The 12,654-nt window shown below is 46.8% G+C and overlaps 1 protein-coding gene across 46 annotated transcripts in view; it reads right to left on the bottom strand.

Moving 5' to 3' along the window:
- TCF4 (transcription factor 4) overlaps positions 1 to 8,803 on the bottom strand; it is a 237,220-nt gene extending 228,417 nt beyond the window's left edge. For 10 of the 46 annotated variants that reach the window (XM_074570995.1, XM_074570998.1, XM_074570997.1 and 7 more), the window contains exons 1-2: positions 6,721 to 7,168; positions 4,911 to 4,983 (exon numbers count right to left, since the gene is read on the bottom strand). In XM_074570995.1, coding sequence (XP_074427096.1) covers positions 4,911 to 4,983; positions 6,721 to 7,023 — 376 coding nt within the window. In that variant the 5' untranslated portion in view covers positions 7,024 to 7,168. Of the gene's footprint in view, positions 1 to 4,910; positions 4,984 to 5,338; positions 5,885 to 6,720; positions 7,226 to 7,576; positions 7,715 to 8,344 lie in introns of those variants that run through there. The other 36 variants (XM_074571014.1, XM_074571016.1, XM_074571027.1 and 33 more) reach the window with 21 other exon arrangements.
- Positions 8,804 to 12,654: the final 3,851 nt, after the last annotated feature.

Raw genomic sequence — 12,654 nt, 5'->3', positions numbered from 1 at the left:
CTCTGCAGGATGCACTCCGTTTGCCCCTGCGAGCAAGATACAAACTCCGAAGTAACCTCTCTTCTTCGTAACTAAATATTTAGCTCCTCCAAGTATGCACTACGGCGTCTCAGGCCAACTCAAATACCATAGCGTGGGTCTTTCTCTGCCCCCACAGTACTCTCTTTAATAGGAGTCGGAGGGGAGGAGGATCGAACGCTTCGCAAGTAAACATAGCTGGAAGGATGGGAGGTAACTAGCATTCTTCTTCTTCTTAATCATAATTACGAAACATTAGGGATGAAAAATATGGAAGCAGTTGCCTTTGCATATCTACATAGCTAAAGCCTGGAGGATTTTTCAGCAGGCAAACCAAGAGAGGGGCATGAGGAAGCAGAGCGGCGGGCTGGCAGCAGCAGAGCCGGACGGGGCGAGGGGCCGGAGCTCGGAGGGGCCGTGCCCTGCGCACCGGAGACCTGGAATGCCGCCTGGCAAACGGAGGAACGTGGTGCAACACACAAGCAAAGCCAACACCCAAATTCGATCATAATTTGCAGTGTTTTCTGACATAGACCATTACAAAGGCAGACTACCCTTCAGAGTCACCTGTGTAATTGCAATAGCTACGTACCTACCACACTGCTCTTCCTTCATTATTAAAAGTACTTCTCTGATGCAGATGCTCAAAATTTCTCATGTATTAATTTTTTCTTTTGAATGTCAATTCTGCATTATAACCCCCAAAATAAATCACATTCTTCCCAAATCCTCCCCAGTAAAGGGTGTATTCTTCCCTAGCACACACAGGCGTTGTTATTCCTACTGCCGCTAACGGGACCTGCACACGCATCCTGAGCTGTGCCCAACCTGAGCCGCCACCAAAACCTCTTCAAGACAGAGATTGTATCTAACTTCAGTTTTTCTGATGATCCACCAAGAAGAGCAAAATTGTGCACCTTTCCCAGAAGGCCACACTCCAAAAATTGAACTGTACTTTAAAAACTGGATTTCGTTATAATTTACTCAGACATATCCATAGTAAAAAAAAAAAAAAAAAGAAACTTCAAAATGAAGCTGAATTTGTGATTCCCTAGTTCAAGATGTATTAATTTGTAATCGCTGTTATTTTAATGCAGGACAAGCCCTAATCAAACTAATGGCAAAATTAAAAGCAAGTCTTTAAATCCTTTAAACTGACAGCTTTATTCAATGATGTCTGTGCAAGCAAAGATTTTAGATATTAATTTTTTTTGTGCAATAGGAATGGCCAATCACGAGAATTCAGTTATTCTACTGCTACTCACACCCACACAATATTCAAACATATACATAGTGGGCAATCTATAACAGATGCTTGAAAACTTAGGTAAAATTAAAGACTTAAAATAGAAGCAGCAGAAATTGAACATAATCAGGAGGATGTGGGCTTTGATTATCAGTTCGGCACCTGAAATATGCCAAATGTGACAGACCTAGCGAATTCTTCAGTACCACAATTGTCGAAAAACTGCTTCAGAATCCATTCCCAAAATCAAGCACCGGAGATCATCATCTTCCCCTTATTTTACAATAGCTCGCACTTAGATTATGACAAATGCTTTTCCTGTGGAAGCTAAGGTAAACTATTCAGAAAAAATTTAGAAGATCTGGGAAAATTTATTTTATTTTGGCAACTGTCCTAAAAAAAGGAGGAAAAAAAAAAAAGAAACAAAAGGAGGGGGAAAAAAACACCAAACCAAAACCAGAAACCCCCCGCTTCATTCTAATGGACGTGTATTGTTCAATTTAAGTAACAGGTATTAAATCACTTTACAAATACAATATAAATTTGAGGTAACTCCAGGGGAGTTTTTTTAAAAATAATTCCAGTCTTCACCAATTCCCCCTGTTAAGGTCAGAGTCTCTAAACCAGCATGGCTGAATTGTTTTAGTGCTCTCTGCTGAACACCTGCAAACATCAAACAAAAACTCCTGGTCCTTTACTGGGTTGACAAAAGCCTTTCATGTGAAAAATGCTCCATGGGAATGTCACGGCTGTGGCTCAGGTTACATTCCTTTCTCCCTTGCAGCCCTCACCATTTCTTAACATGGTAAGAAGCCATGTTTGTGAAATTAAAGATTAAAAGGAAATGTGGCTTTACTTTATTTTCATTCACACATTACAAATCACAATAGAGCATCATATATTAGATGAGTAAAAAGTTATTAAGATGACTTTAAGCATGAAATATTACCACACTTCCTAAAGTACAGTTAGTTTCACTTCACTGCTTGGGATTACTTTGGGGTCGGGGTTTTTTTTTCCCTCCCCTCTTATAAGAGAGGTTTCAGTTTAATGCAGAGGAATGACATCTGTGGTTCCACATCTCAGTAAATATCATTTTTAAAAGAGGACCGTTAAGAGAAGGTCAGCTCAAACTTCAGAAGGGCATCTGGCCAGAAGGAGGAACGGGCTGCATTCGGATGGCTAAAATTTCATATTATCAATACACGTAATTAGAATAATAAACCGTGTTCATGTATTATTAACGGAGCTATCTTTAATCCTTCCATACAGTAACAGAAAACTTCTCTTGAAGCAGTTGTCTGGGCGCTATCATATCAAATGCGAATTTCTCGAGTCCTGGCTCATTAGAAGCCCGCACAGCACATATTCTGAAGGAGCCAGCCCCTGGCACACAGCTGGCTGGCCAGCAAGAGCAGGGGAACAATAGCCACGCTTCTCCTGCACGCAACTCTCCCTCCAGGCCACACACCCACCCTCTCCCCGAGTACCAGCGAGGGGCAATTCACCGGTGCCTACACTCAGACAACTTTTTCAGAATCCCTGGTCGCTCCCGACAAAACTCCCCCTCTAATAACCAAGCAACAGCCATTTAGGTAGCAAATTCAGAATGATTTTCCCTTGGAAGAGCGTACCCTGTGCTGCATGCCATTGTGCAAACAATCTACCAACACGCAGGATACGCTCCTTTATCAGGCAGGGTACTTCATCCTCCACCACCACAGACCCATGGATTCAAGCATTTACATGTTGTTACAGTGTGGGAGGATTCAGGTGTTATTTTAAACGGCCTGTATCTTAATATTCCTAACTTACTTCAGCTCATTAAATTATTTGTATGTCTAAAACAATGCGTCAAAGTTACTTCAATGCTTTCAGATTTAGAGACAATAAAAAAACAACATAACCCCTCGATTTCACTCACTCTTCAGATTTGCTATCCTGTGGTATTTCTGAGCAAAATGACTTCGTAGATGAGGTTTACGATGCATTTATTAAATATAACTATCTAGTCAATTGCTGTTAGACCGAGTGTTAGTTGCTGCATTGACTGGTATATAAGCATGACAAATTGATTTGTCTGGCACAAACACTCCTTGCTTATCTCCAGTGAAAACAAGTATAGTGAATATTATGTATTCGGTTAAATCAGTTATTAAAATTACGTAATTAAGAAAATGACAAAAAACAGGACTAAAATCTTCAGCTTGTGCGATATAAGGCAAACTACGTTTGGAAAGTTAGTCAAACCTAACAGTAAAATTCTCCAAGTCACTATATTCATAATATAGCCAAATTTGCAAAGATAAAACAAAACCACATTATTATTTTGAAAGTCTGAATAGAATAAAATTCACAAAATGAGTGCTTAATAATTGTAGGCGGCATCTAGTATCTTAACAATGTATATTACAGACTACCCTCAAATTAGGAAGTCCTTCTTTGGAAATAAAAAGTTAATCGACGTACTAGTGTATTGAATAAAAATGGCTATACCGAATAGACAGAAGAGGTTCCTTTAATTGAGTACAAACTGCAAATACCAGGCATGAAACTATATGCAATGACGTGTTTATATCTAGATATCCACTGGCAGTTTGCAGTGAAGACTTGTCCAAATTTACCATCTGATTTAGAACAGTACTCTGCGTATAACAATACTACGTACAGTGTGTTGGTATGTGTAATCGCCTGTGCTTTTAAAACACTGCAACTCTCTACCCGGAGATGGTTTTGTGTCCTGTCCAAAACACCACATCCGCAAGGCAGGGAACCCTCTTAAATGAACTTAATAGAAGAGCAAGGAAATCTCAAACGCGTAAGTATCTTTGCTAGTTTTACTTCTAATTTGTCAGGCATATAAAAGCCTCTATATAAAACTTTAGTTGCCAGACAATTATTGTACACATATGTTCTACCGCAAAGAGCCCTGAGATTTCTTTTGTCATCAAACAGGACTCCTGTTTTTATGGAATGCAGAAGTTGCCCATCTAGTACTACTACAGCCAAATAAACAAACACACAAACAAACAAATCCTCCAGTTAAATTTCAGGGACTCTTCAAAAGCAGTCAAATATTTAGAAAGAATATGCCCTGCCTTCCACCAGGAAAAGAAACGAGCCTGAAGATTTTAATTCACTGAAAAATATTCCATCAGCAAACGGTGATCTCTAATACTAAAGAGTTCTTTTCCCGGAAGAGGTTGGTGTTTATACTCGGATACTTGCTTATTTATTTATTTAATTCAAGCAGACTTCCATTCTTATTCGCAAAATTAATTCTCACACAAGACGTTTTGCTTATAATTCCTGACATACAAAAGATAGCATCTGAAACTGTAAATAAAAATCTCCAATGCTCAATTGAAAAAAGAAAAAGATTTAAACTATCTCACCTTGAACAATTATACAGAGGAGAAGTTCAGGGTTTTTTTTTTTAAATCATAAATGTATGGAAATACTGTGAAAATGTCCCAGTCTTGTGGAAATAATAATAATAATAATAGCCAGTGCTTAGGAATAATTCTGCTCCAATCCAAATGAATCTGCTCCCCAGAAGAGATCACCGCAACCACAACAAAGGTAATGCCTATGGATAAATAACTAACAACAATTTAACTACATACAAAACAAAAATTTTACATACTTGAGCCAGTAAAATGTCCACTTGCCAAGGAAGTTGGTCCATTTTTCCCACTGCTCACAGGAGGTGAAAACATCTAAAAAAAACAAAGAGGCATTACTACTGGAAAACAAGAGATTCCCGAGTCCACTGTTAGTCAAAAGTTCCTTCCACATTCGCTGTGAGCTACGTTAATAGTTCGTCTACCACGAAACATCGTCCCCCACAGACCTGAAAACGAGTCAATATTTCTTACAGCCCCCACCAGCCCTTCACCACCACCAGCACGTTTTTATTAGGCTCATTAGCTCCCCAAACAATATTCGCTTCCCGAAGAGTTTGAGCAAGCCCGGTCCCCAGCAGCGTTATCCAGGCTGGGAAGCGGGGCTCGCTCCCCTCTCCAACTCTCACGCTGACAAAGGCGAAAAAAGTTTGGTTTTTTTTGTTGAAACCTTGGCCATAAACGTAGCAATGTCCATTTCCATCCCGCTTTAGGATTTGCCTGTCATATGTGAACCCGAATAATAATAATGCAAAGTGCCACCTGCCCTAAATTCTCATTTCGTCTCTAACACGAGAGCAATTTGAAGCAAGGCTCTCTCCCTCTCCCCCTCTCTCTCCCTCTCTCTCGCTCCCTCTCTCTCTCCCTAGCATTTATTTCGACCCTAATTGGTTTCTCTCTTCTTCGACGTGTCTAGTGGATAATACGCACCTTCCCTGAGTCAGAGCCTGCAAAAAGCGAAGGAACAAATGGAAAAAGTGCAACAAGCAAAGAGGGGGCTGCGAAGCTGCCTCAGGCTACGTTTCCTGGCCAAACTTCCCCAAGCCATCCCTCCCAAGCCAAGGCTGGAGCAGCAGCAGCACCACCAGCCTGAAGCAGCCCCATTTCCACGGGGGGGTGGGGGGGGGGTGGGGAGTAGGGGGGGTGTCGGGGCTTTGCAGGGTGTTGCTGGGCTTTAGGAACGTACATGCATCTCCCAGCAAACGGAGTCTCCCCCGAAAGAAATAAATAACGGGACAGATCGAGCCTCCTGACATATTGGGGGGGGGGGGGGGGGGGGAGGAAGGGGATGGGGAGAGGAAGGAAGGGGCTGGGAGGGGGGGGGGAGCCTGACAAAACTAGACAAGTGCACACGTCCGGATTAACGTTTGGCCTCCAAACCAGCCCGGCCAGCAGCAGCCCAAAGAGACAAAAAGTACTTTTTTTTTTTTTTTTCTTTTAAATAAACAAAAAAGCACCATCTAGCTGGGGGGCTTCGGAAAAGATTGGAGCAGTTTTAATGACAGCAGAAGCCATATGAGATTTCAGTGAAAACTTTAAACTGAGACAGTCATGGATTTCTTTGCACTTTCCATGTGCCAAAAAATGAAACAAGGGAAGAACTGAAAATAGAATATAAGCAACTAATTAGCAATTAATTAGTTCATGTGCCAACAATGCTATAAAACATAAAGCACAATAAAAGTGCTAGATATTGTTATTAACTAATGATGAGAAATGTTCGGTTTTAGGGGCGTCTCTTTTCGTATGAATTATTTTAGACATCCAAGACATTAAAATAAGCTCTGAACGCAATTGCATCTCCCATCACATACAATAAGGAATAATAAAAAGACTCTAATTTTTGGTTTTCTTTTTTCTTTTTCTCATTTTTATAAGCAAAAAGATATTTAGCATGGTTCTAGCTGCTGATTAAAAATTGCCCAATGTACTTAGATCACAGTTTTGTTTTGGTTTTGTTGGTTTAGTTTTTGGGTTTTTTTTTTAGTTTAACAGATCAGCTAGAAGATATTTTTTTTACAGCTGTTGTTAATTTCCACCGTTGTTTCTTACCGCACTGAAATCCAGTAAATCACTCAGTTCTTTGTCCGTCCCTAAGGCAGCCATTCGCTGTTGGTGATGCATTTTAGCAAAATCACACAAACCTAGAAACATGGAAATAACCGCAATCAGAAACCCAGTCCCGAGCCTTGCAGGAAACACAATCGGATTTTTCAGGGGGGTGGGGGTCGGGGGTGGGTAGTTGAGAAGAAGGGAGGGAAAAAAGATGGAGGGGCAGCAAAAACAACAACAACAACAAGAAAAAAAAAAAAGCGATATTGTATTTCCAAAGAGGCGATCGAAACCCGGTAACATCCACTCTAAACCCAAATCCGGAGGAGGAAAAAAAAGAAAAAGCCTCGCTCCCGGAGCATCATTTGTGCAACAGGAGGTTCAGCGAGGAATGAATGAGGATCCCAGAGAAGAAACTACAGCCATCCGCTCCCAACTTTTTCCCTTCTCCTTCTTCCACGCAAAGTAGCGTTTAGAGGCAGAAACGGCAAACAGCGATAACAGCAATGAGAAGAAGGAAAAAAAAAAGAAAAAAAAAAAGATGCAAAGTCGCAGGCTACGGAGGCGCCGGTGCGGAGGGACGCGGGGCGGGGGTGGCGGGGCCGGGAGGGAAGCAGAGAGCAGCCTTTGACAATTAGCCCCAATTTCTAATTTGCGGAGAGGAGGGGGGTTAATAGCAACAACCCGGGAGCGGCTTCGGGCCTGTGCGGAGTCATCGGTTCCCTGCGAGCGCCGGGGGAGGGGAGGGAGGGCGGGCAGGGAAGGAGGGAAGGGGCGCGGAGCCGAGCGCGGAGCCGAGCCCGGGGCGCGGAGGGGCGCGGAAGGGAGCGGGGCCGGCGGCGCGCCGCCTCCCTACCCGCCGATCATGGAGCTGCAGATCCCGGCCAGCCGCCGACTCCCGCCCGCGCCGCACTTTTCCGGGGATTATACTTTAAATTTCCCCAGCTCCCGCACATACACATGGCAAAGCCAGTTTATACGAGGCTGCAAATACACGTGATGCGCGGACTTTGCCAAGAGGAACAATATTTTTTCCCCTTGTATTATCCAGTCCATTTTTTTTTTTTTAATTCTGCTTTGTTTTGGTTTGTTTGCGATTCCCCCCCTCCCCCCCGTCGCCACCTCCCCGTGCCTACAGCTAAATTTCAAACGCGAGGTTGTCGATTTCCAGAGAGCATTGCTGCAAACTTTGCAAAATCAGCCCTTTGATTCGCTTTACGCTCAAGTTTCTGGGGACGATGCCAGCGGCCCCCTCCCCCCGCCCCCCCCAGCATGTTATACTTTTTATTTTACATTTTGCTATTGCAGGCCCGACACACTCCACAAAAACTAGTTCGACTTCATTTTCCGGTAGGAAAGAAAGCACCGACTTATCGCGTTTAGCGTTTGCACCTTAGTGTATATCTCACACGTGTAATTACACCGTGTATATACAATGTATATTTATCCACACGAGCAAGTCTGTGTGCACACACACGCGGTGTGCTTCCTATTTGCATTTACACATCGAATAACTTGCACCTCTTTTTAAATAACACACTGGGATCGACAATTGTTAAAAAAAAAAAAAGAAGAAAAACAAAAAACACAGACAAGTTACTCTAACAGTAAATTGTAACTTTACCTTAAATGGCCACAAATATGTTCACAATATTCCAAGGGGGGAAAAAAAAGGAACAAAAATAAAAAAAAAAATAAAAAAAAGAAGAGAGGAATCTTCTGCCAAAGTGCTTTATTATCTCACACGTGTGTGACCCTCCAAAACCACGAAAAAGTACTGTAAGTGTCAGTCCTGCTCCGGGGTACTCCACAGCTTTACAGGCACCCTACACCTGGCTTTGTTGGGATTTGGGGTTCCCGACCACCAAACGCCCGCAACCAGTTCCCCCACCCAGACAGCCGAGCCGCCAGCCAGCCAAAAATATATTAAAAAAAAAAAAAAAAAGGAAAAAAAAAAAGAAAGAAAAAAAAAAAAGAAGGTCCGACAACTTTTCCCTCTATTGTTTTTACAAACACATGGTGACTGACAAACTGCGAGCGCCGTGGCGGCTCGGGGACTTTCCCCTCCGTCCTTCCTTAAGAGAAGAAAAAAAAAAAAAAAAAAAAAAAAAAAAAAAAAAGGCGAAAACCCCCCGAGCGAGCGCGGAGCCGCCCGTCCCAAACTTGTTCCAAGTTTACAGCGCTCTCCTCCTCCTCCTCCTCACCACCACGGCCTCCCCCGCGGAGACGCGGATAATAGCATCTTTCCCTGGAAGACACATCGCCAGCCGCTCACATCCGGGCAATGCCCGCCGCCTTATAAGCGCCGCCGCCGCCGCCGCCGCTCGCAGACAATGACGAGGAGGGAGGGAGGCGGGCGGGACGGCGCGGCGCGGCGCGGGGCCACCAAGATGGAGGGGCCCGCCGCCCCCCGGCCGCGCCGCGCCGCCGAGCCACGCGGGGTGGGGTGGGGTGGGGTGGGTTAGGGGGGGTGCGAGGTGCTGCTGCCCCGGGCTGGGGGGGGATGTGTGTGTTTTGATTAATTTTTTAAAAAATATATAATGTGAGCAGAGCGCGTGATTCTGTTGGTGCGCAGACAGTTCCTGAAAATTGAAATGGGAAAGGGCAAAGGGAGCAAACGAGCGGGGGGGGGGGAAGACCAAAGGAAGGGGGATGTGCAGGCTGGGGACAGGCTGCAGGGCCCAGGCCTGCAAGGGATTAGGAGAACCACAAAACGGTTTGGGTTGGAAGGGACCTTAAAGTGCACCCAGTGCCACCCCCTGCCCTGGGCAGGGACACCTCCCACCAGCCCAGGTTGCTCCAAGCCCCGGCCAACCTGGCCTTGAACCCCTCCAGGGATGGGGCAGCCACAGCTTCTCTGGGCAACCTGGGCCAGGGGCTCACCACCCTCACAGCACAGAATTTCTTCCTCATATCTCATCTAAATCCCACCTCTTCCAGTTTAAAACCATTCCCCCTCGTCCCATGGCTCCCCTCCCTGCTCCAGAGTCCCTCCCCAGCTTTCCTGGAGCCCCTTTAGGGACTGGAAGGGGCTGGAAGGTCTCCCCGGAGCCTTCTCTTCTCCAGGCTGAACCCCCCCAGCTCTCTCAGCCTGTCCCCACAGCAGAGGGGCTCCAGCCCTCCCAGCATCTCCGGGGCCTCCTCTGGCCCCACTCCAACAGGCCCATGGCCGCCTTGTGCTGAGGGCTCCAGAAACAAGTGGGGTGCTGCTCTGGATGGCTGGCACAGGAGAACTGTGAACTCTTGTTTCATCCCCTCCACAGCTTGCTCAAGGGTGGTGAAAGGCCCTCTGTGGTGAACCAGAAGCTTTCCTGCACCCACATTACTCTGTTGGGCCTGGAGAGGAAAGTGTAAACCTAAAAGCAGTAACGGGAACATAAAAGTCCCATAAATTCAAACCTTTTACAAGGAATCACATGAAAAAGATGAGGGGCAATGGGTAAAAGTTACTCCAGGGGAGATTCCGATTTTGTGAACAAGGCCATCTTCCAGCGTGGCCTTAAAGTCTAGTGAGAAATGGGTGCTAAGGTGGCGGCCTGGAAGGGGGGTGCCGCTGCCAACCTGGATGTTCTCCTTTGGCCATGTTACGCAGCTGTGAGGATACCTTGTCTAGACGAGGGGTGGACTCCCTCTGCAGCTGGAGACTGGGTTTCTTTCTGGAGTCAAAACTGCCCATAACCCACTCCAATAGACTTCTCCTTCAGGAGCCCCCAAAGGCACCAGCATCCCCATTTCTCATGCCAAGTAGTGGTGCAGAGAGTACTCACCTGCTCATCACACGTCTAGCTGAGCTGCTGGCCCTCATGGAAGTCAAGCTGGAGCTTTCTCCTGTCCCCAGTGGGTACTGAACACAGCATCACCTTTGGTGCCTCCAACAACAGCTCCATCACATGTTGCATATGGGTCAAGGAGGCCCTTCTCTGTACTTCTTCCTTGAGCACAAGTTGCCGTAATCTTGCCTGTGCTGCAGGCTACCGAGCACCCAGAATATTTCAGAGCAGCTTTGCAAAGGAGGAAGAGCACAGGCGTCCTCCCAGGAGGAGATGGCACCCACTGCCACGAGAACTCTTTGTCTTCTTCCCCAGCCATGACGTTTGGAAGAAGGGGCCTGTTCACAGGCCCTGGCACGTGCTGTGAGGATATGTAAGATGGGTGACACTGCATGGGACGTGTGTTCACAGAGCCGCAGTGGTCTCTGCAGGTGTAAGTCATCCAGACGACACAGGCACACTGGGATGCCCTAGGTGCCAGAAGTCCAAGGCACAGATGATGTGGGCAGTCAGGATTTTGGCCTCAGGAGACTTATGGGGACATTTGAGGGACAGTGTACACAATCAATATGACTTACTGCTTTTAGCATATCGGTTTCAATGTGTCTTCAACAACTGCCTCGATGGCCAGGGTACGGAGTTCAGCAAGGCTCTGAGTCTGGAACTGTTCCCGAACAAAATGGTGACAGCCACTGGGACCTGGCTGTGTGTTTCATCACTCTCCCTGCCATAGATGTTTCTTTGAACGCCTTGTAGATGAAGAGTAGGTGTGGGAAAGCGGCAAGAGTAGTGTGCTCCATGAGGGACAGCTAGCTGGGAGCTGTGGGCAGCTGTGGGGTTCAGCCCCATGGCCCTGAAGCAGATGATGGGGTTCAGTCCCATGGCCCTGAAGCAGACGATGGGGTTCAGTCCCATGGCCCTGAAACAGACAATGGGCTGCAGGCCCACAGCCCCAGTGCCGACCATGGGGTTCAGTCCCATGGCCCTGAAGCAATGATGCAGCACACTCCCATGGCCCCCATGGTGGACAGAGCAGGGTGGTGACAGCCACAGCTCCACCGCCAGTGCAGCTCTCCTCAGACAAAGGTCAGTACCTCACAGTCAGGCCTGAGGCCGCCCGGGAGGTCCCGTGAGGGCCTGGGAGCTGTGGGGCACGAGGCACCCCCTGCCTCTGCTGTACCCCTGGAAGGCCTGGGCCAAAATGGCGCTGCCGTGCCACAGGCAGGGTCCGGGGGCAGGCTTGGGGGTGGCTTGGGCTGACTGGAGCCGGCAGGGCCCAGCAGCAGCCTGCCCTCCCCTCAGGCGGCGGCCCCACAGGGTCATGGCTCCCGCCGTGCCTCCCCGCTGGCTCTCTTGGGTGCATAGAGCCTGCGCACCCCGGCCCACCACCTGCCCGATGGGGATGTGGCCAGGCCCCGTCTGGCCGCTCGGTCGGTGTAAGTCCCCAGGCGCTGTCCCTCAGGGGGACGTGGGTGGCTTTCAGGGGCTGCAAAGGCCCCCCGGGAGCGAAACGGCCTTGCCACAGTGGCCCTGTCCGCAGCTGGCGGGGTCTGGGCCATGGCCGGGGGCGAGGGGAGGTTGTGGTGGTGAGGGCTCCTCGATGGCTGTGCCCCAGCGCTGCGTGTTGGGGGACTCAGCAGGCTGGTAGGGCTCAAAGCACAGCCATTTCCGTCTATTATTAAAGTTTTTTTATCTGTGAGTTATTATTCCCTTGGCACCAACTGTGGTCTTAGCGCTATACATGGTACAAAGAAAAGACAGGGCTGGTGCCAAACTGCTTATTGTTTAAAATGCAGATTTATTTTTTTTCCCTCAAAGTGAATCAATACAGAGAAAACCGAAGGGAAAAAAATAGTATGAGCCCACAGAGGAGAGACAAGGCATTATTTCATTATTTAACCCAGCAATGCGTCCAGAATCTCCAGATACCACTGAAAAAATGAAGCATCAGTAGAGATTAGACTGGGGAAAACAGGGCCTGGTGTGTCCCGGTGTTATGGTTTGAGGAACCCGCAACAATTTATTGTTGTTTAGACAATTATTCTATCACCCAATGGCCCCTCCCTACCCGGGAAGGGGAATTGGGGAAAATAAGTAAACGCAAGGGTTGAAATATAAACAGATTTACTAGAATAAGACTAAATATTTAACATTAATAATACTG

The sequence above is a fragment of the Larus michahellis genome, chromosome Z (genome assembly GCF_964199755.1).
Source record: "Larus michahellis chromosome Z, bLarMic1.1, whole genome shotgun sequence".
NCBI classification, from domain to species: Eukaryota; Metazoa; Chordata; class Aves; order Charadriiformes; family Laridae; genus Larus; species Larus michahellis.
The sequence above is the reverse complement of the archived record's forward strand: the minus strand, read 5'-3'. Positions and strand labels throughout refer to the sequence as shown.